Consider the following 24,371-nt stretch of genomic DNA (forward strand, 5'->3'; position numbering starts at 1 on the left):
CAGAAGTGGGAGAGGCCCATGAGAAACTGAAAGAAGCCTAGATTATACAAAAGTGAGAAAGCTGTGAACAATGTGTTACAGAGACAGACAAGGGCCACATTACATGTTGCTGTGAGGTGCCGTTGAGTTGGTTTCAACTCATAGTGACCCTATGCATAACAGAACAAAACACCGCCTGGTCCTGAGCCATCCTTATAATCATTGTTATCCTTGAGCTCCTTGTTGCAACCACGGTGTCAATACACCTCACTGAGCATCTTCCTCTTTTCCGCTGACCCTGTGCTTTGCCAAGCATGATGTCCTTCTCCAGGGACTGATCCCTCCTGACAACATGTCCAAAGTATGTAAGATGCAGTCTTGCCATCCTTGCTTTTAAGGAGCATTCTGGTTGTACTTCTTCCAAGACAGATTTGTTTGTTCTTTTGGCAGTCCATGGTATATTCAATATTCTTCGCCAACACCACAATTCAAAGGCATCAATTCTTCTTCAGTCTTCCTTATTCATTGTTCAGCTTTCACATGCATACGATGAGATTGAAAATACCATGGCTTGGGTCAGGCACACCTAAGTCTTCAAGGTGACATCTTTGCTTTTCAACACTTTAAAGAGGTCCTTTGCAGCAGATTTACCTAATGCAATGCATCGTTTGATTTCTTAACTGCTGCTTCCATGGCTGTTGATTGTGGATCTAAATAAAATGAAATCCTTGACAACTTCAATCTTTTCTCCATTTATACTGATGTTGCTCATTGGTCCAGTTGTGAGGATTTTTGTTTTCTTTATGTTGAGGTGCAATCCATACTGAAGGCTGTGGTCTTTGATCTTCATTAGTAAGTGCTTCAAGTCTTTTTCACTTTCAGCAAGCAAGGTTGTGTCATCTGAAAAATGCAGGTTGTTAATGAGTCTCCCTCCAATCCTGATGCCTCATTCTTCTTCATATAGTCCAGCTTCTCGGATTATTTGCTCAGCATACAGATTGAATAGGTACGGTGAAAGGATATAACCTTGACGCACACCTTTCCTGACTGTAAACCAATCAGTATCCCCTTCTTCTGTCTGAACAACTGCCTCTTGATCTTTGTAAAGGTTAATGCTCTGTAATAATTTTGTCCTAAGTTCAATATGAAGGAAAATGATATAATGAAATTTGTTTACAAAAAAAAAATTATTCAGGCTCTGATGAGAATGAATCAGTGAGATAATTAGAGGAAATGCTGGCAAGAGCTCCAAGAGAGAGACTGTGGCTGACTGGAATGGAGGCTGAGGAGAAGGACAGTGTCTTAGGCTGGGTTCTCTAGAGAAGCAAAACCAGAGACTTATGTCAGGGAAATGGCTCATGAGGTTGTAGAGGCTGGAAAGTTCCAATTGCATGGGTCAGGCTGGATGCTTCTCCTGACTCAGGTAACTGCAGGGGCTGATGAATCCCAGAATGGCAGGTCAGATAGCAGGACTCTTGCTCATAGGTAGGCTGCAAAGGCTGATGAACCCCAAGACCAGTGTATAAGCTGCTAGCTCACGTTCCAAGAACTGGAGGACAGATGAACAGGAGCCAGCTGTAGGATCCAGGGCCAGCAAAAGCCCACGAGCCTTGCCAGAAAGTCCACCTATATTGGGTGCAGCCCACAAACCCAAGGAAACCCCTTTTCAATTGATTGGCTGATCATAGAACATTCCACCATGGAGGTAATCACATTATATCAGATATCATCATGGAAGTGATTATGTCATTATACAACTGCCAAACAAAAACATAACTACCAAACCACTGAGAATCATGGGCCAGCCAAGTTGATGCACAAACTTAACGATCACAAACAGTGTCCACAAAGTCAGTGAAGGCCATTCATGCCTGCGTTCAGTTAGGAGCCACTGTTGCCACTTATACTAACTTAAGGAAGAGAACTTTTTGGATTGCACCTCAACATAAAGAAAACAGAAGTCCTCACAACTTGACCAATGAGCAACACCATGATAAATGGAGAAAAGATTGAAGTTGTCAAGGATTTCATTTTACTTGGATCCATAATCAACAGCCATGGAAGCAGCAGTCAAGAAATCAAACGATGCATTGCACTGGGTAAATCTGCTGCAAAGGACCTCTTTAAAGTGTTGAAAAGCAAAGATGTCACCTTGAAGACTAAGGAGTGCCTGACCCAAGCCATAGTATTTTCAATCACATCATGTGCATGTGAAAGCTGAACAATGAATAAGGAAGTCTGAAGAAAAATTGATACCTTTGAATTATGGTGTTGGCGAAGAATATTGAATATACCATGGACTGCCAAAAGAACAAACAAATCTGTCTTGGAAGAAGTACAACCAGAATGCTCCTTAGAAGCAAGGATGGAGAGACTGCATGTCACATACTTTGGACATGTCAGGAGGGATCAGTCCCTGGAGAAGGATATCATACTTTGCAAAGTACATGGTCAGCGGAAAAGAGGAAGACACTCAAAGAGGTAGGTTGACACAGTGGCTGCAACAATGAGCTCCAGCCTAACAATGATTGTAAGGATGGCTCAGGACTGGGCAGTGTTTCGTTCTGTTGTGCATAGGGTTGCTACGAGTCGGAATCAACTCGACAGCACCTAACAACAACAGCAACAACATGGAAGAGAATGGCTTCACAATCCAATGGAGATGGTTAAGTATTTTATTTATTTATTTTTTAAATTAACTTTTATTGAGCTTCAAGTGAACGTTTACAAATCAAGTCAGTCTGTCACATATAAGTTTACATACATCTTACTCCGTACTCCCACTTGCTCTCCCCCTAATGAGTCAGCCCTTCCAGTCTCTCCTTTTGTGACAATTTTGTCAGCTTCCCACTCTCTCTATCCTCCCATCCCCCCTCCAGATAGGAGATGCCAACACAATCTCAAGTGTCCACCTGATATAATTAGCTCACTCTTCATCAGCATCTCTCTCCCACCCACTGTCCAGTCCCTTTCATGTCTGATGAGTTGTCTTCGGGGATGGTTCCTGCTTGATTATTACTAAAAATTTCAAACTTTACAAAAGTAGAACAGTATAATGCACACTCATAGATCCAATCATCATCTTTAACAATAATTAACTCTTAGTTAATCTTCCTTTAGATATGCTATTGCTAGGTGATGTTGAGTAAGCTCTGACTCAGCAACCTAATATATAACAGAATGAAATGCTGCCCAGTCCTGTGCCATCCTCACATTTGTTACTATGTTTTTGAGCCCACTGTTGAAGCCACTGTGTTGACCCATCTCATTGAATGCCTTCCTCTTTTTTGCTGACTTGCTACTTTACCAAGCATGATGTCCTTCTCCTGGGGTTGGTCCCTCCTGATAACATGTCCAAAGTAAATGAGACAAAATCTCACCATTCTGACTTCTGAGAAGAATTTTTGCTGTACCTCTTCCAAGACAGATTTGTTCATTATTCTGGCAGTTCATGGTATATTCAATACACCCACTCCTCACTTATCGACATGGTTAGGTTCCAATGACCAGGTTATAATGAGAAAATTGGCATTATGCAAAAACGGAGGGCTATGACATAAGATCATAAATTGGAAAATGACTACATCATTACATAACTGCCAAATTATACCATTACATGACAGCCAAATTACATCATTACATAACTGCCAAACTACAACATTATATAACTGCCAAAGTACAACATGACATAACTGCCAAATTACATCATTACATAACTGCCAAACCACTGACAATCACGGCCCAGCCAAGTTGACATATAACCTTAACCATCACAGCCAGAGTTACTATCATCTTGTACCTCAGCATTCGTTACTGCCAGATATATGTCGTTAATACACAAAATAGATAGATTTTTTACTATTGTCATAAATGTGAAATATCAAATAATGAGAGAGTCAATAAGTGAGGGGTAGGTGCGTTCTTTGCCAACACCATAATTCAAAGGCATCACTTCTTCTTTGATCTTCTTTATTCACTATCCACATTTCCCATACATATGAGGTGGCTGAAAATACCATGGCTTGGGTCAGGTGCACCTTAGTCCTCAAAGTGACATCTTTGATTTTAACACTTTAAAGAGTTCTTTTGCAGAAGATTTGTCCAATGCAATATGTCATTTGATTTCCTGACTGCTGCTTCCATGGGCGTGGATTGTGGATCCATGTAAGATGAGATCCTTGACAACTTCAATCTCTTCCATGGTTATCATGATATTACTTATACTGCTCCAGTTGTAAGATTTTTGTTTTCTTTTTCTTAAGGTATAATCCATACTGAAGACAACAGTCTTTGATCGTCATCAGTAAGTGGTCAAGTCCTCTTCACTTTCAACAAGTAAGGTTGTGTCATCTGTATATGGCAGGTTGTTAATAGTCTTCCTCCAATCCTGATGCTACATTCTTCTTCATATAACCCAGCTTCTCAGATTATTTGCACAGCATACAGATTGAATAAGTATGGTGAAAGGATACAACCTTGACTTTAAACCATTTTGTATCCCCTTGTTCTGTTTGAACAGCTGTCTTTTGGTCTGTGTACATGTTCCTCACAAGTACAAATACGTTTTCTGGAATTCCCATTCTCCGCAACGTTACCCATAATTTGTTTTGATCCACACAGTTGATTGCCTTTGCATAGTCAATAAAACACGGTAAACATTTCTAGTATTGTCTGCTTTCAGCCAAGATCTATCTGACATCAGCAATGATATCCCTTGTTCCATGTCTTCTTCTAAATCCAGCTTGAATTTCTGGCCACTCTCTGTCCATGTACTGCTGCAACCATTTTTGAATGATCTTCAGCAAAATTTTACTTGTGTGTGATTTTAATGATATTGATCCACATTCTGTTGGATCACCTTTTTTTGGAATGGGCGTGTATATGGATCTCTTCCAGTCAGTTGATCAGATAGCTGTCTTCCAAATTTCTTGGCAGAGATGAACGAGTGCTTTCAGAGTTGCATCCGTTTGTTGAAACATCTCTACAGGTATTCTGTCAATTCCTGGAGCCTTGTTTTTCACCAATGCCTTCAGTGCATTTAGTATATACTTTCACACATTTCTCTGCCTCCGAAATTAAACCCCAGACATCTTGTTATCTACCTGTAAATATTTCAGTGTGTATCTTTAAAAAATAACAACTTTTTTAAGCAAAACAATTCCATGATCACATTTTTAAAAGTATCAATAACTTCTTTATATCATCAAATATTCAGTGTTCAAATTTCCAATTGTCTCACAAAGATGTTTTGTTTTTTACAGTTTGTTTATTTAAATCAGGATCCAAATAAAATGCACACACTGAGATTGCTTGATATGTCTTTTAATTTTTTTAAATAGGTACTTCTCTTTCTTTCTCAATTTTGTGATTTATTTGTTGAGGAAACAGGTAATTCAGCCTATAGCATTTTCCAGAGTCTAGGTTTTGCTGGCCAGCAACTTTAAAGCTTTGTGATCAATAAATCATTTTTCCTTTCCCTTTGTGCTATATTTCTTCCATCCTCAAAATTGTATGCAGTAAGATTTGTGTTATTTTTTTCAGATTCGAAAAATGAAGACTCCCATAGGGTAGACTTTCAGTGGGAAGTTTTATTGTTAGGATGCAAATGGGACCAAAAGATAAGGGAATCTCAATTGTTGCATTAACTTTGCAGGATTCCAGGAAAATCTAGTCCTGTCATAGAGAATTGGAATCTTACAACAGCCTGGCTTCTGTGATCCAAACCATAATTCGGAGTCCTACAAGATCTAACCCAGCCCTAGAAACCAGGTAACTCTGCTTTCTTTGCAGCAGAGACCTGCAAATGTCCTCTCTGTCTGAGGGTGCCTGTGTTTTTGCTCCCACACCCACTAGTCTGAGTCTCTGTTTCTCAAGTTCAAGAATCTGAGAGGGATTCCAGTTGATCTAATGAATCAGTATTTCCCTCTGGCCAGAGCTTTCATGCCAAACCCCTCCACAGGGTTCTGGCCGAGTTACATGTTGACTGCTCTCAACTTGGGCCCAATACTGGACTCATCATTTGTGTCCAGGGTGACTGGTTCAGAACATTGGCAATTCAGTGGAACCATTTATAGTACTTTTGGTCAATAGGGGCTGTGGTTGTGGCAGACATTCTCAAACGTGAAATACCTAAGTTTAAGCATTCGTCCCAAAGGATAAATGCAGCAGAATCTAGCTACCTGTCTATCCTCCATCTATCTCTCTATCTATCTACCTATCACCTATCTCTCTCTCTCTATCTACGTATCATCTATCTATCTATCTATCTATCTATCTATCTATCTATCTATCTATCTATCATCTGTCTATCTATCTATCTATCTATCTATCTATCTATCTATCTATCTATCATCTATCTACCTACCTACCTACCTATCTATACCATCACCTATTTGGCAGTTCATCATACTGTCATGGCTTACATCTTGCTATGATACTGGAAGCTATGCCACCAGTATTTCAAATATCACCAGGGTTACCCATGAGGGACAGATTTCAACAGAGTTCCAGACTAGACAGATTAGGAAGAAATGCTTGGCAATCTACTTCCAAAAATTGAAAAAAAAAAAAAACTTCATGGATCACAACAGAAAACTGTTTGATAGAGTGCTGGGAGATAAGCCCCCTGGCTGGCAGGCAACAATGGACTCAAGCATACCAGCTGTTGTGAGGTTGGCACATGGGACCAGGCAGTGTTTCATGAGTTGTCATGAGTCAGAGCTGACTCAATGACAACTGACAACAATAACATATATATTTAATAATATATAAACACATCCACAGTATAATCAACTCATGACTACTTGGCTGCAAAATATCCCAGTTTATTGAATCGTAACAAACGCTAAGTACGGTTTAAGTGTATTTTCCTGTAGGATACTTATTTGCATGTTTCTTTGAGACCTGCAGAGTTTCTGAAAGTACCAGAGACGATTCCAGCTTCTTCTGCTGACAGGTAAGGATGGTGGAGAAAACCTGAGGTTAAGAGATCCGTGTCAGGTGGCTCAGCCACCGTGAAAGTAGGGTCCAGGACTCCAGGCAGTGCTATCTTCTATTTTACACTCACTTCACACCTTAACCTCATTTTTAGATTTTGTCTTCTATTTTCTAGGAACAAAACAATGAAGTGAAAAAAAGAAAAATAACCCCAACAACATAAGAATTCTCGAATTATCTATTTATAATTGCCTCACTTAGAATTAACTTGGTTAATACCAGGAAGGCTAGGATTACTGCTAGGATTACTGCCAACCAAAAGGTTGGCAGCTGGAATCCACCAGCTGCTCCCTGGAAGCCCTATGGGGCAGTTCTACTCTGTCCTACAGGGTCACTATGAGTCGGAATTAACTTGATGGCAATGTGTTTGGCTTGGTTTCACATACCAATCCTCCTTTTCCTTACACAGTTTCTAAAACCATATTCCCTTGGGGGAGAGAGGTAAAAAACAAACAAAACAAAACAATGGAATTTCATCTCTTCCCCAATTCAGGTGCTAACTACTTATTTTTCATTTTTTCTCAGCTATTTGAGTCAATAATATGTCAAATTCCTATAGAAAAGGAGAAAAGGCTCATTGTTTTTCATGTATAGCAAATAGTTTAATTTAAAATTCATCTCATCTGGCCTCAAAATTGAATCACCTTTTAGTAGGAAGATAGCCTGGACCAAAGCACATTGCAAAGAAAATTAAGAAACATTTAACGCGAGAAAATCCCCATTGATTCCAGACTGAATTGGACATATTATTCAATTCATAAAATCACAAACAATGACTTCACCTCATCTACTTAATTTTTCTCCACTCTCACCTTTAAAGAGGTCTTTCTCGCTGGCAAGATGAATGGAGCTAAAAGGATCAGAAAGCACTATGACAGGACTTAGTGTATTCTGATTTAGACAAAACTGCTTTGGGCAAACTATCAAAGGTTACAAAAGGTAAAGAAAACTTAAAGAGATTAAAGGGAATCATATTATCCTAGCCAGAGAGCAGATTTTAAAATATGTGTGTATTTAAAATCTATTCATGCCGAATAACTTTGGCGGCTGCAATCTTAGTGCATTAGTGATAATGGGTAGGTACAGGCTCTGTTTATCCTCGACTTAGACACACTGAAGGGAAGAAAGATTAATCTGATAAAGGCATCGCTATTTCTAATCGGACTGATGGGAAAACGTAGCGTGGGCGTAAGATGCAATGCCGGGTGAATTATAGCGAAGTGATGAACTACCTTGAAGCTGAAGCAATCAAATAGATAGCTCGAAAAATTACCACAGCATCTTTATTCAACAGTTTGGTGCACATGTCCTGTCTTTACAAAGAGCAAAAGCACTTTGGGATATTTGGAGAAATTAAATCTTAACAGAGAGCTTCAGCTAAGGCTGCCGCTCTTCACTTATCCAAATTAAACGCTAGATATTCATGTCCTAAAAGGAGAAGACAGCGTTTTCATCACATCCTCAACTCACAAAATAGTTAAAAATCCAAGGGAAGAGTTAGCAAACATCTTTTTTTTATGTCTATCACACATTTGTATCTTTGCACTGTGCACTCTTTTTAATTAAAAATAATGCGAAACATTTGTTAGTCATCCTTGTCTGGGTATAAATAATTTAGCAAGTAATTATTCTACCTTCAGAAAAAAAAGGTAATTGTCTCTAAATTATTATGATTGAATAGAATAAGTCAAGATGTTTTTGTAATTGGTGGAGAAGAGCAAGCAGTCCCTATTGGAGTATTTTGTTTTAATGCTTTGTTGTCTGATTATATAAACAAAAAAATGCAAATAGAAAAAAGTATCTCCCAAAAAGGTACCCATAATCTCACCACCCAGAGATAACCACCATTAACATTTTGCAATGTGCAAAAAATGTGTATTATTAATACATCAGTGTGTGTGTTTTATATATGCCCACGTATTTTATATACATATACCCATATGTGTAAACACACATACATATATACATGTATTTAATGGAATCAAGTTATACAGGTTGCTTTGAATCCAGCTTCCTTTTTTTCAAAATATATTGTAGGCATTTTTTCAAATTAATAGGTAAGAATCTATGCTAACATTTCGATGTCGGCACAGTGTACACTGTGTGTGTTTCATTATTCATTGGCATGTACTAAGGAGCATTCCAGTGGTTTTCAGTCTTTCACCATTATAAACAGGATTGGTACATCTTTGAATTTTGTCCAATTATTTCTTTACAATAAATTCCTAGAAGCATGATAGCTAGGACAAAGAGTATAAACTGTTTTCTTAAGGCTTTGGACACTATTTCCAAGCAGTCCTCTGGAAAGGTTGTAAAGTTTTTGCCCCAGATAGATGTTAAGACGATACCCACATCATCACGCCATAATCAATTCTGCTTGATATCAATCTTTTAAAGCTTTACTAGTCTAAGAGGCAAAAAAATAAACCAAGAACCAAAATACATATTTAAAAAATTTTTGTTTTAATGTGCAATTCTTTGCTTACTAGAGAGACTGGAATTCTATTCATAAATTCATTGGAATTTTGTGATTCCTTTTTCTAGAGTATATTCATAAATATGGTATTTCAGTTGCAGATTTATTTTTTCATTAGGTTTGTCCTATTTAAGAGTTTCTTCTTAACAACTTGCACTAGGCTTCCTAACTCCAAGCAATGATTGCATAAACTTAAAAAATAAAAGTTTTACTGGGCTCGTTAATCACAGCTTTATCTTCAGTACAGTGCCTTTATCCTGGCTTTCTTTCTTTTTTTTTTTTTTTTCATGAGTACTAGAAGTTTCAAAGAGCATGCACGAGCAGTAAGTATACTTTTTGTACTAAGTCTCTCTAAAAATGTTTCTTTGCTTTTAAGCTAAGCACAAAATTTGAGGGTCGTAGTCTTTAACTCAAAATCTATAATCCTTGATTCATTGCTTTCTGGCATTTCTTATTGCAGATGAGAAGTCTGATGTCACCGGGAATTTTTCCTTTTGTAGGTAATCTGTTCCTTTTCTGTTGCCAGAATTCTTATGGTATTGGTGTAAGGCAATGTCTTTAAACACTAATACTAATCAATACTTCGAGAACCCTTTCCATCTGAACACTGAAATCTTTTTTCTGGTGGTGGTGGTGGTAAGGGGGCATTTTTTTTTATTAATGCTCTCTTCCATTTGTTCTTACCTCTCCTGAAATTCCTATTTTAAGTTTATTCCTAATGTGTTATAGTTTGCACCTTTTTGCTTTTTTCCTCTGAGCTCTGGGAGAATTCTTTGATCAGGTCTTCTAATGAATCAATTTGGTTTACTACGGTATCCCTATGGGTCAGCCATTGCACATACTCAGATTTTTAGTTCATTTTTCATCGTTAGCCACTCTTCATGGTTTTAGCATTTTTTTTTTTTTTGCGATGGATGCATTTGTCTCACTTATGCAAAGTTCTCTCCAAGATCACGGTAAAGAGTAGATTTCTCTTATTTCTTTTACTTCTTGCATTCAGTCTGCTTCCATGGGAACAGCTTTTTCTAAGAGGACTGATTGTTCCCCTTTTGGGAGTTTGTGAATTTGTTTCTTAGGCCAAATGTGTTTGCTATCTGGCTGTATTTACACAAGGTTTTTGTTCACTATCTGGCTGTATTCACATAAGGTTTTTGTTTGGTGTTAATAACTGTAATGGGCTCTATCAGTGAGTATGTAACTAACCATTTGGTTCATTATGTGGGAAATCTTTTCCCTTTGTGTCTACCCCAAGAACTCAACTTATATAATTGGCCCCTCATTCCTACATATACAAACGATATTTATTCTTACTTAAAGTCTTTGAGTACAAGTTTTGCCCAGCACAAGAGATACCCACTTTCTAAAAGGTTAGTCACTGGTTCAGAAGCTGGGGGCTTAGTCTCCTGATCCTTGCCCACCAGAACGTCATGCTCATTCATATGCTGGACCTGAGAGAAGAACAACAGGGATTTCTCCATCTGCTCATGGGTGAATATGTCCTCTGTACTCCACTCTCACTCACACTGATTGCTGCCTATGGTGTGGTACAGTGGTAGAACTCTTGACTTCCATACGGGAGACCTGGGTTCAATTCCCTGTCAATGCCCCTCCAGCACAGCCACCACTCAGCTAAGACAGAGTAGAAAGAAAGGGCTGGTGATCTCTTTCCTAAAATCCAACCCACGATTGATCACGGGGATGGACCAGGCAGTGTTTCATTCTATGGTGCATGGAGTCACCATGAGTCAGTGACCCTGACAATTAACTTCTAATTAACTACTAACTAGGGTTTGGAAACCCTGGTGGTGTAGTGGCTAACAGCTACAGGTGCTAACCAAAAAGTCAGCAGTTTGAATCACCAGGCGCTCCTTGAAAACTCTGTGGGGCATTTCTACTCTGTCTTATTGGGTGGCTAAGAGTCTGAATTGACTCAGTGACAACAGGTTTGTTTTTCTTTTCTTTTTTTTTTTGGTTTTATATCATTTAAACAGAGGAGACTTTACACTAAATCTAGGGAACTTAAGTTGCTTAAATCCATTCTCTGCTCTTTCTGATGGGCCGGTGTTTTTGTTCTTGGTTTAGGAGAATATCTGGGAAATTGCAAATTTTCACGTTTGCTTCATTCCTTCCACTTTAGTGATCTTTGCTGGCTTTGTCCAATTTCTCCTTAAATTTCACTGAAAATACCAGGATACCTCCTATTAGACTCACTTCAATAAGAATCACTTCTCTATTCTAAAATATTTTAGCAACTGAATATGGCACTCATTGAGAACCTGTTCTGTGATTGATGAATTTTACGTAGTTATCTTTCTTCTTCTCTATATTATAAACCTTGGTAATCAGAGACCCTAGACTCTATTTCTTTGATATCCATCAGGCACCGAACACTTCAAATAATGCACACACCATATAAATGATACTGTATGATACAGTACCAGAAAGTATTTTAGTTAACAGCATCAGTATTTTTTAATTGTATTGTGTAAAACTAACGTACTGTCTTAGCTAATTTAAAGATAAAAGGTACTTCAGATTTTTGTCAGTCCATTTCTTAAAATAATTTTGGTATCCATTTTGGGGAAGAGATTTGAAAAACAAATTCCATGACTTTTAAATATTGAATACCATTAGATTAGAATGAAATAAATTTATGAAGTCTTATTACTACATATAAATAATGCTATAGTATAAGTTTAAAAAATGCCTGACAGTTAAGTCAATCTCATTTCCTTTTTAAAAATTTTATTCAACATACTGTATAGACTACTTTTTAGCAAAAAATACTTACTTTTATACAATCTGCCCAGCTTTTGAATATAATTTCCCATACTTTGAGAAGAGATCAAATGATGGTAACACAGTTTGGAAATCCTAAGAGGAAAAGAGCAAAGATTACCACAGAGATCTTACTGACTTTGTATTATTATTATTTAGATTATATTAAATTGCTAGTTAGATGTCATTTAACTGTACTTCAAATTTCCCATCATATCATCAAATAAAACAAAATTAGCAGGGAAGTTTTAGAAGCCTCATCAGTTGAGAGCCAGATATAATGAAGCTTTCATTAAACACATAGCTATTAATAGCTGAGGATGGTACCTGCTAGGAGCTTTGAGTGATGCAAAGATTTGAGATAGCCTCCTGTTTTCAAAGAGCTCACAATCCAAAATTTTTACCTTGGTCTATAAGTCCCCACATGACCTTGCTTTTGGTTCCTTCTCGGACATCATTTCTTTCCACATTTCTCCTCCTTTAATCCTCTCTAGCAACCTTTTTGAACCCTTTCCATTTTAGAGTCTTTATCCTTACAGTTGCCTCCACCTAGACAGCTTTATTTCTACTTACGCCCGTGGTTCACTCCCTCCCTTCATCACATCTTTGTTTAAAGAGGCCTTCTCTGACTACTTTTACCTAAAATAGCACCCCTGAAACTATCACCTGGTTGTTGTGTGCCATTGAGTTGATTCTGACTCATAGTGACCGTACATGATAGAGTAGAACTGCCCCATAGGTTTTGTAGATTCCACCAATCTTCATGGGAGCAGATCGTCCGGTCTTTTCTCCCATGGAACTGTTATAAAGGAATTTTTATTGAGCTAGGATGACAGAACATATTTTATTTAACAGTTAGCTAGATTTATAAGTTTTAAATCAGACCTATGATACGTGGGCCTCCATTGTTCTTGTACTCTGTAAACACTACTACACAGCCATCAAAGGATTCAGTCCGAGTCCTGGGTGGGCGAGGGCATGTGTAGTGCTCAGCACATGACTGTCAAATGCATCAGTGGCTCCAAAGCCAGGTCAGAGTCCTTCCCACTATACCACGCTGTTAAGGGGGGCCTGCTCAGCAAATGCTCAGAGAGGCATTCCACTGATCCTCAGACTTTCTGCTCTAGGCGCAGACTGCTTTTCCTCCAGGGGCCTCACTTTCCAACCTTTTAAACCCTCTTTACGTCTGCCTTCTAAACCACTTTCATAGCCTATACACCTGTGCAGATGTAGCAGTTTAACAAACTCTGATAAAAGCAGAAGATATATTCTGAGGGTTCTTTATCTCTCACAGCTCAGGAAAATCCTGATATTTTGACAAAAATATTCTAGTAGTCATTAGGCTTGTTGTTGTTTTTGTTGTTGTTGTTAGGTGGCCTCTACTTGCCTCCCACTCATAGCAACCCCATGTATGAAAGAATGAAACACTGCCCGGTCCTGCACCATTCTCACAATTGTTGCTATGATTGAGCCCATTGTTGCAGCCACTGTGTCAATCCATCTTGTTAAGGGTCTTCCTTTTGTTCGCTAACCTTCTACTTTACCAAGCATGATGTCCTTCTCCAGGGTCCAGTCCCTCCTGATAACATGTCCAAAGTAGTGAGATGATGTCCTGCCATCCTCTCTTCTAAGGAGCATTCTGGCTGTACCTCTTCCACGACAGATTTTTTTGTTCTTCTGGCAGCCAATGGTATATTCAATATTCTTCGTCAACACCATAATTCAAAGGCATCAATTCTTTTTCAGTCTTCCTTTTTCACTGCCCAGCTTTCACATGCATGTGAAGTGAATGAAAATATCATTGCTTGGGTCAGGGATACCTTAGTCCTTAAAGTGACATCTTTGCTTTTCAACACTTTAAAGAGGTCTTCTGTGTGGATTTGCCCAATGCAATGTGTCCTTTGATTTCTTGACTGCTGCTTCCATGGAAAGCTTTACTTAATTGTGCTCATGAGGAACCTTCACATAGATCAAGAGGCAGTTGTTTGGACAGAACAAGGGGATACTGATTGCTTTAAAGTCAGGAAAGGTGTGCATCAGGGTTGTATTCTTTCACTGTACCTACTAAATCTGTTTGCTGAGCAAATAATCTGAGAAGCTGGACTATATGAAGAAGAATGGGGCATCAGGATTGGAGGAAGACTCATTAACAACTTCCGTTATGCAGATGACACAACCTTGCTTGCTGAAAGTGAAAAGGACTTGAAGCACTTACTAATGAAGATCAAAGACCACAGCCTTCAGTATGGATTGTGCCTCAACAGAAAGAAAACAAAATCCTCACAACTGGACCAGTGAGCAACATCATGATAAACAGAGAAAAGATTGAAGTTGTCAAGGATTTCATTTTACTTGGATCCACAATCAACAGCCATGGAAGCAGCAGTCAAGAAATCAAAAGATGCATTGCATTGGGTAAATCTGCTGCAAAGGACCTCTTTAGATGTTATCTTAAAGACTAAGGTGCGCCTGATCCAAGCCATGGTATTTCCAATCGCATCATATGCACGTGAAAGCTGGGTAGTGAATAAGGAAGACCTAAGAAGAATCGATGCCTTTGAACTGTGCTGTTGGCGAAGAATATTGAATATACCATGGGCTGTCAAAAGATTGAACAAATCTGTCTTAGAAGAAGTACAACCAGAATGCTCCTTAGAAGCAAGGATGGCGAGAGTGTGTCTTACATACTTTGGACACGTTGTCAGGAAGGATCAGTCCCTGGAGAAGGACATCATGCTTGGCAAAGTACAGGGTCAGTGGAAAAGAGGAAGAACCCCAATGAGGTGGACTGACACAGTGGCTGCAAAAATGAGCTCAAGCATAACAATGATTGAAAGGATGGCGTAGGACTGGCAGTGTTCTGTTCTGTTGTGCATAGGGTATGAGTCAGAACCCACTGGACAGCACCTAACAACAAAAACAACAGCTTCCATGGACGTTGATTGTGGATTCAAGTAAAATGAAATCCTTGGCAACTTCAATACTTTCCGCACTTATCATGATGTTGCTTATTGGTCCAGTTGTAAGGATTTTTGTTTTCTTTATGTTGAGGTTTAATACATACTTGAGGCTGTAGTCTTTGATCTTCATCAGTAAGTACTTCAAGTCCTCTTCACTTTCAGCAAGCAAAGTTGTGTTATCTGCATATCACAAGTTGTTAATGATTCTTCCTCCAATCCTGATGCTCTGTTCTTCTTCATATAATTCAGCTTCTCAGACTGTTTGCTCACCATACAGACTGAATAAGTTTGGTGAAACGATACAACCGTGATGCATACCTTTCCTGACTTTAAAATATGCAGTGTCCCCTTGCTCTGTTTGAACAACTGCCTCTTGGTCTATGTACAGATTCCTCATGAGCACAATTAAGTGTTGGAATTTGCATTCTTTGCAATGTTATCCATAATTTGCTATGAGACACACAGTCAAATGCCTTTGCATAGTCAATAAAAAACAATTAACCACCTTTCTGGTATTCTCTGCTTTCAGCCAAGATCCTCCTGACATCAGCAAAGATATTCCTCATTCCAAGTCCTCTTCTGAATCTGGCTTGAATTTCTGGCAGTTCCCTGTCAAGGTACTGCCATAACTGCTTTTTTTTTTTAGATTGATCAACCTAATTAAAAATGGTTAATTAGGATTACCTGATATCAATTTTTTTCCCCTCTTATATTATGTCATTTTTTGTTTCCTCCTTTTTTTTTATGGAATGCTTAAGAATGTGTCATTACTACTTTTTATTGAGCGGGAAATTTTTGTTCGGTTGTTACTTTTTTTTTTTTCAGCACCCTGCCTAAATGCTAACTTTTGCCAGTGGTAGTGTAGGCAGTAGAAAGGACTGGCCTGGCTTTGGGGACACTTACTCATTTCTCAAACACATGCTGGGCACTACACCAAGCGCTAGCAAGCCCACACAGAGGTAGGTGTGAATCCCAGGGCTGACACTCACGTACTAGCGTTTTCAGCTTGGGGGAGGTATTTAGCCTATCTGAATGTCTCTGAATTTGTTTCCTCATCAGCAAAATGGGAATATCTACCATTCAGGATATCTGTGAGGATTAAATCAGATAAAGGTCTGGCACTTAGCACTAGTAGATTCTGCTCTCTTTCCTTCAATGGTAGAATTCTATTCATATTCTACCCACTACATTCCTTCAAAAACCAAATTAAGTAAATTCCATAGATCCCTATAGGAGGCTAACAATAGGGCAACAATGTGGTGAAACAGGAATCAAAGATTTGGGTCATGTCCTCTATTGGCACAAATATTTTGAGCAGGCACCCTGAATATATGTCTAGTTATTTGTGTTAAATCGTATATGTGTAATGCTATCGTGGAAGAAACACCTGCCAATCTACTTCTGAAAAACCAGCCATTGAAAACCCTATGGAACACAGATCTACTCCGACACACATGAGGTCATCATGAGTCAGAATCGACTCATCAGCACCTGGTTTGGTTTTCTTGGAATACTATATTAAATAATGTGATGAAAAATATTAAAATGAGATAAATATAAATAGTGGTCCTAATATTTTCTTCCTTCACCCTTGTGCATCTTCTTGTGTACTTAAGTTTGGACTCTCCTGATACAATGAATGAAGCATCATTTAACTCTGTTATACTTCCTTCATCTGTGTATTCATCAAACATCTGAGTATCTACAGTGTGTCAGGTATTATATTAGGCTCCAACCAATGGTAAGCAAAACTCAGTCCCCTCTTCTCAGCAGCCCTCACAAGTAGTGGGAAAGTTAGACAACAGGCATTTTCAATTAATCGTGCAAGAAAATAAGGATTGATTCTTTTTTTTTTTAATGCCCACTGAGCCCTGGTGGTGCAGTGGTTAAGAGCTAAGGCTGCTAACCAAAAGGTCGGCAGTTCGAATTCACCAGGCCGTCCTTGGAAACCCTATTGGGCAGTTCTACTCTGTCCTGTAGGGTTGCTATGAGTCAGGTTTTTTTTTTTTTTTTTTATATATCCACTGAACAAAAATCTTTCAGAAACTCTGACACTCTTATTTCTTAACCTAAAATCCCACATTCTCACTTGGCCTCAGTCAACCAATGCTGTTACCTCTGGCACAGGAATGACTATGCAATTAGGACAGCTTTGGTTTTAGAAAAAAATCTGATGCCTATCATCATTTGTTTAAAACCTGCCTCTGATACATACAACAGGCCATCCTGCCCAAGGAAGCTGTTTATGAGCTTAAAGTACCCACCTGCACAGCAACCGTGCAGTGTCACTTTTTAAACGGGGGTTGAGAGGATTCCTTTCATGAGAAACAACCTCATTAAGAAAAAACACTGGGGATGGTAATTCTAAATTGTGCCGTAGCCCTTGTTTGCCAGAGCAGACAGCTTTTGTTATTTGGATGCCCAGCCAAACACAAATAAACCACTGCCAAAATGAGCTCCATGGGACAATTTAGGAGTCTTTGCAAGTGAACAGCTCTTTGAGCTGGACGGAAGCCCAGGTCCATTTTCAAACCCAAGTCAAAGTGACAAAGAGCAAATTTCCTGGGCCACTCACCCCCTAAGTGTAAGATTACTATAGGTTGGCAGCTGCACTGTTTATCTAGTTATTTAAGGCTTTTCACCAGACACTCAACTGAGTACTTATTCAACAGCCAGTTCCAGTGTTGGTAAGTAGGGCAGTGCTGGTAGCCCGTAGCAGACAAAGCCCCGAGATCAGAGGGATGAGATGAAACTCAAAGGTTATGCACATATCGTTCAGCTTAAAATATTTTATGATTATCCAGCTCTAAAATACCACAAAGATAAGGGCAAGAATTTTGGGCTTAATATTTAAGACTGTTTTAATTGAAAATGTTTCCGGAATGAGCCCTCAATTAGGATCTGGCTGGTACCACTTGGGATCTTACATACAAACAAGACTTCAGAGGTAGGTTTAAAAGAACCTCTCAGGGACCGGGCAATACTCCTGCGTGATCAAACTTTGCTTTCTCCTGACACGTTCTCGTAACGTGAGTTTCTTGTAATATGTAGGACACTCTGTGATGGCATGCACATCTCTACTGCTGTGACAAAAGAGCTTGCAGTTAGCTGACAGGGCTATAGGAGTTGTTCCCTTCTTTTCATTTACTTGGACCTTTCAGGAACATTTCCTCAAGCATTCTCTGTTATTTGCCCCGTTATTTAGATATTATTCTGTATTGTTCTTTTAATTAAGTCATTTTATATGTTCTTGAAGAAACACATTTTAGCTAATATTGCATTGATAATGTGTTACCAACCTGAACTTAAGAAGGGAAACCAAGTTTGCATATTACCTCGTGTCCAGGGCCTCAGTAATGGGATTTGCAAGCTGTTTAAAACTTTCCTATGACTTCTACTCTGAGACAGCATTGGTTTGGGGCTGTGTTGCCTGGGATCGGAATCCAGCTTTACTCCTAAGAAGCACTGAGATCTTGAACAACTTATTTAACCTCTCCAATGTGTCAGGGATGAACTAATATGGAACAGATAATGCCCTACTCACAGAGTTGTTACGATGATTAAATGACTTCATACACACAAAGCACTTAAAACAGTGCCTGGCAGATGTTGTTGTTGTTAGCTGCTGTCAAGTCAGTTCCGACTCACAGTGACCCCATGTACCACAGAATGAAACATTGCCTAGTCCTGTGCCATGCTCACAATCGTTGTTATGCTTGAGCCCATTGTTGCAGCCACTGTGTCGATCCATTTCATTAAGGGTCTTTCTGTGCTTTGCTAACCCTCTACTTTACCAAGCATGATGTCCTTCTCCAGGGACTTGCCCTTCCTGACACAGGTCCAAAGTATGTAAGATGCAGTCTTGCCATCCTTACTTCTAAGGAGCATTCTGGTTGTACTTCTTCTAAGACAGATTCATTTGTCCTTTTGGCAGTCCATGTGATATTCAATATTCTTTCCAACACCACAATTCAAAGGTGTCAATTCTTTTCAGTCTTCCTTATTCATTGTCCAGTTATCGCATGCATATGATGTGATTGAAAATGCCATGGCTTGGGTCAGGTGCACCTTATTCTTCGGGGTGACATCTTTGCTTTTCAACACTTTAAAGAGATCCTCTGCAGCAGATTTACCCAATGCAATGTGTCATTTGACTTTTTGACTGCTGCTTCCATGGGTGTTGATTGTGGATCCAAGTAAAATGAAATCCTTGACAACTTCGGTCTTTACTCTGTTTATCATGATGTTGCTTATTGGTCCAGTTGTGAGGATGTGGTTCCCTTTATATTGAGGTGTAACCCATACTGAAGGCTGTGGTCTTTGATCTTCATCAGTAAGCGCTTCAAGTCCTCTTCAGTTTAAGCAAGCAAGGTTGTGTCATCTGTGTAACGAAGGCTGTTAATGAGTCTTCCTCCAATCCTGATTCCCCATTCTTATTCATATAGTCCAGCTTCTTGGATTATTTGCTCAGCATACAGACCAAATAGCTATGGTGAAAGGATACGACCCTAATGCACACCGTTCCTGACTTTAAACCAAGTGGTATCTCCTTGTTCTGTCTGAACAACTGCCTCTTGATATAGGTACGTGTTTCTGATGAGCACAATTAAGTGTTCTGTAATTCCCATTCTTTGCAGGCAAACATCTTTCTTGTATTCTCTGCTTTCAGCCAGGATCCATCTGACATTAGCAATGATATCCCTGGTTCCACATTCTCTTCTGAATCCAGCCTAAATTTCTGGCAGCTCCCTGTTGATATACTACTGCAGCCACTTTTGAATAACTTTCAGCAAAATTTTACTAAGTACTTAATAATTGTTAGGTATTTTCAAACCAAAAGCTCTTGAATACACTTTTTAGAAAAAAAAATGTAAACAAATAAATCATAAACAGTTGCTATTTCAAAGGTCATTTATATTTGACTTTGGTATAAACATTTCTGCTTATATTCAAATGCAGTTATGTCTAAATCCCCCACGTGTCTGTCAGTTTGTCGTACTGCGGGGGCCTGCATGTTGCTGTGATGTTGGAAGCTATGCCACTGGTATTCAGATACCAGCAGGGTCACCCATGGAGGACAGGTTTCAGCTGAGCTTCCAGACTAAGGCAGACTAGGAGGAAGGACCCGGCAGTCTACTTCTGAAAAGCATTAGCCAGTGAAAACCTTATGAATAGCAGAACATTGTCTGATATAGTGATGGAAGATGAGCCACCCTGGTTGGAAGGCACTCAAAAGACGACCGAGGAAGAGCTGCCCTCTCAAAGTAGAGTTGACCTTAATGATGTAGATGGAGCAAGGCTTTCAGGATGGACCTTCATTTGCTGATGTGGCACGACTCAAAATGAGAAGAAACAGCTGCAAACATCCATTAATAATTGGAACGTGAAATATACAAAGTATGAATCTAGGCAAATGGAAATCATCAAAAATGAAATGGAACGCATAAACATCAATATCCTAGGCATTAGTGAGCTGAAATGGACTGCTACTGGCCATTTTGAATCGGACAATCATATAGTCTACTATGCCGGGAATGAAAACTTGAAGAGGAATGGTGTTGCATTCATCATCAAAAAGAACATTTCAAGATCTATCCTGAAGTACAATGCTGTCAGTGGTTGATAGGATAATATCCACACGGCTACAAGGAAGATCAATTAATACAACTATTATTCAAATTTACGCACCAACCACTAATGCCAAAGATGAAGAAATTGAAGATTTTTACCTGCTGCTGCAGTGTGAAATTGATTGAACATGCAATCAGGATGCATTGATAATTACTGGTGATTGGAAGGCAGAAGTTGGAAACGAAGAAGACGGATCGGTAGTTGGAAAATATGGCCTTGGTGATAGAAATTATGCCAGAGATCAAATGATAGAATTTTGTAAGACCAACAACTTCTTCACTGCAAATACCTTCTTTCACCAACATAAACGGTGGCTGTACACATGGACCTCACCAGATGGAACACACAGAAATCAAATTGACTACATCTGTGGAAAGAGATGATGGAAAAGCTCAATATCATTAGTCAGAACAAGGCCATTGGCTGACTGTATGAACTGACCATCAACTGCTCAAGCTGAAACTGAAGAAAATCAGAGCAAGTTCACAAGATCCAAAATATGACCTTGAGTATATCCCACTTGAATTTAGAGACAATCTCTAGAGTTGCTGTGTTGAACACTAGTGACCAAAGACCAGACAAGTTGTGGAATGACATCAAGGACATCATACATGAAGAAAGTGAGAGGTCATTGAAAAGACAGGAAAGATCAAGATGGTGTTAGAGTAGACTCTGCAACCTGCTCACAAATGTCAAGCAGCTAAAGCAAAAGGGAGAAATTAAGAAATAAAAGAACTGAAGATTTCAAAGAGCTGCTTGAGAAGACAAAGTAAAGTATTATAATGACATGTGCAAAGAGCTGGAGATAGAAAATCAAAAGGGAAGAACACACATGGCATTTCTCAAGCTGAAAGAACTGAAGAAAAAATTCAAGCCTCGAGTTGCAATAGTGAAGGATTCTATGGGGAAAATATTAAACGAAGCAGGAAGCATCAAAAGAAGATGGAAGGAATGGACAGACTCATTATACCAAAAAGAATTAGTCAATGTTTAACCATTTCAAGAGGTAGGATATGATCAGAAACCAGTGGTACTCAGAGAAGAAGTCCAAGCTGCACTGAAGGCATTGGTGAAAAACAAGGCCTCAGGAATTGACGGAGTATCAATTGAGATGTTTCAACAAATGGATGCGGCGCTGGAGGTGCTCACTCGTCTATGCCAAGAAATATGGAAGACAGCTTCCTGGCCAACTGACTGGAAGAGATCCATATTTAGGCCTATTCCCAAGGAAGGTGATCCAACCGAATGCAGAAATTATACATCAATACCGTTAATATCACATGCAAGCGAAATTCTGCTGAAGATCATTCAAAAACGGCTGCAAAGGAGGCGGGGCCAAGATGGCGGACTAGAGAGACGCTACCTCGGATCCCTCTTGCAACAAAGACTCGGAAAAACAAGTGAATCAATCAAGTACATAACAATCTACGAACCCTGAACAACTAACACAGATTTAGAGACGGAGAAGGAACAAATACGGGGAAGCAGTGATTGTTTTCAGAGCCTGAAGCCAGCGTCCCAGTCAGGTAACCTTTGGTGCCCGATTTAGGGCAGAGCCCAGGGGAGCTGACGGAGCAATCAAGGGGCCCAGCCCTACCCCCCGAACTCACCCCGGGAGGGGGCCCAGCCGGTTCGCACGGGCGGCGCAGTGACGCAGCCGGTGGGAGAAGTCCCTGGGAGGCAGTGACTGGTCTTGGAGCTGGGAGAGCAGCGTCCCAGCTGGGGAACCGTCCCGCCGGGATTTTGACTGGGCGCTGGCACAGCACAAGCATGGAGAGCTGCTCCACTCCCCTGAACTAACCCCGGGAGGGGGCACAGCGATGGCTGGTGGGACGAGAAGTCCCCAGGAGGCAGCGACTGATTTTGGAGCCGGGAGTAAAGCGTCCCAGCAGGGGAACCTTCACGCTAGGATTTAGACTGGCAGCGGGTGGCTTCAGAGAGCCAGACCCCTGGGGGCAATCTCCACACAGCCAGCACACATAGGCGACACGTCCCCCGGGAATCTCAGATATAATAGTCATTCCAAGCAAGACAAGCAACTCTGGCTATATTCTGAGGTGGTACTCTCCTATCTCTCTGATCCCTCCCCCACCCTTCCCAGGCGGCTTCATTAACATTGGAATTGCCTGAGCCAGAGGGAGAATGGCTCCGGCTCCGGCTTCGCGGAGGCTTTGCTTCCCCCCCCTCCTTTTTTTTTCTTTTGGTCTTTTCCTAACCCACTCTTTCGGCCTGAGAGAAGGAACAACAACAACAACAAAAAAAAACTCAGGGACCAAAAATCCACCTCTAATTGGACTAAAAACACAGAACCAGCTACAGCCAAGCATATATAATCCAAATCTCAGACTTTCATCCTTACAGGGAACAAGGTGGTGGTTATAACCCAAAGGGAATTCTGATAGGGATCTGACTGCATTTTTTTTTAGCGGATTTTCTGGAAAAACTAGTTTCCCAGTGATGGCTCGGAGACAGCAGTCCATATCAAACCACATAAAGAAGCAGACCATGACAGCTTCTACAACCCCCCAAACAAAAGAATCAATATCTTTCCCAAATGAAGATACAATCCTGGAATTATCAGATACAGAATATAAAAAACTAATTTACAGAATGCTTCAAGACATCACAAACGAAATAAGGCAAACTGCAGAAAAAGCCAAAGAACACACTGATAAAACTGTTGAAGAACTCAAAAAGATTATTCAAGAACATAGTGGAAAAATTAATAAGTTGCAAGAATCCATAGAGAGACAGCACGTAGAAATCCAAAAGATTAACAATAAAATTACAGAATTAGACAATGCAATAGGAAGTCAGAGGAGCAATTAGAATGCAGACTGGGACATCTGGAGGACCAGGGAATCAACACCAACATAGCTGAAAAAAAATCAGATAAAAGAATTAAAAAAAATGAAGAAACCCTAAAACTCATGTGGGACTCTATCAAGAGGGATGACTTGCGTGTGATTGGAGTCCCAGAACAGGGAGGGGGGACAGAAAACACAGAGAAAATAGTTGAAGAACTCCTGACAGAAAACTTCCCTGACATCATGAAAGACGAAAGGATATCTATCCAAGATGCTCATCGAACCCCATTTAAGATTGATCCAAAAAGAAAAACACCAAGACATATTATCATCAAACTCGCCAAAACCAAAGATAAAGAGAAAATTTTAAAAGCAGCCAGGGAGAAAAGAAAGGTTTCCTTCAAGGGAGAATCAATAAGAATAAGTTCAGCCTACTCAGCAGAAACCATGCAGGCAAGAAGGGAATGGGACGACATATACAGAGCACTGAAGGAGAAAAACTGCCAGCCAAGGATCATATATTCAGCAAAACTCTCTCTGAAATATGAAGGCGAAATTAAGATATTTACAGATAAACACAAGTTTAGAGAATTTGAAAAACCAAACCAAAGCTACAAGAAATACTAAAGGATATTGTTTGGTCAGAAAACCAATAATATCAGATACCAGCACAACACAAGGTCACAAAACAGAACATCCTGATATCAACTCAAATAGGGAAATCACAAAAACAAATTAAGATTA

At 39.6% G+C, this 24,371-nt stretch overlaps 1 protein-coding gene across 1 annotated transcript in view; it reads right to left on the bottom strand.

Moving 5' to 3' along the window:
• Positions 1-12,132: 12,132 nt before the first annotated feature.
• The window catches only part of SPATA17 (spermatogenesis associated 17), a 250,689-nt gene continuing 238,450 nt past the window's right edge, over positions 12,133-24,371 (bottom strand). The window contains exon 9 of the mRNA XM_064276902.1: positions 12,133-12,325. Coding sequence (XP_064132972.1) covers positions 12,245-12,325 — 81 coding nt within the window. The 3' untranslated portion in view covers positions 12,133-12,244. The remainder of the gene's footprint in view (positions 12,326-24,371) is intronic.

This window comes from Loxodonta africana, chromosome 25, assembly GCF_030014295.1.
Source record: "Loxodonta africana isolate mLoxAfr1 chromosome 25, mLoxAfr1.hap2, whole genome shotgun sequence".
NCBI lineage: Eukaryota > Metazoa > Chordata > Mammalia > Proboscidea > Elephantidae > Loxodonta > Loxodonta africana.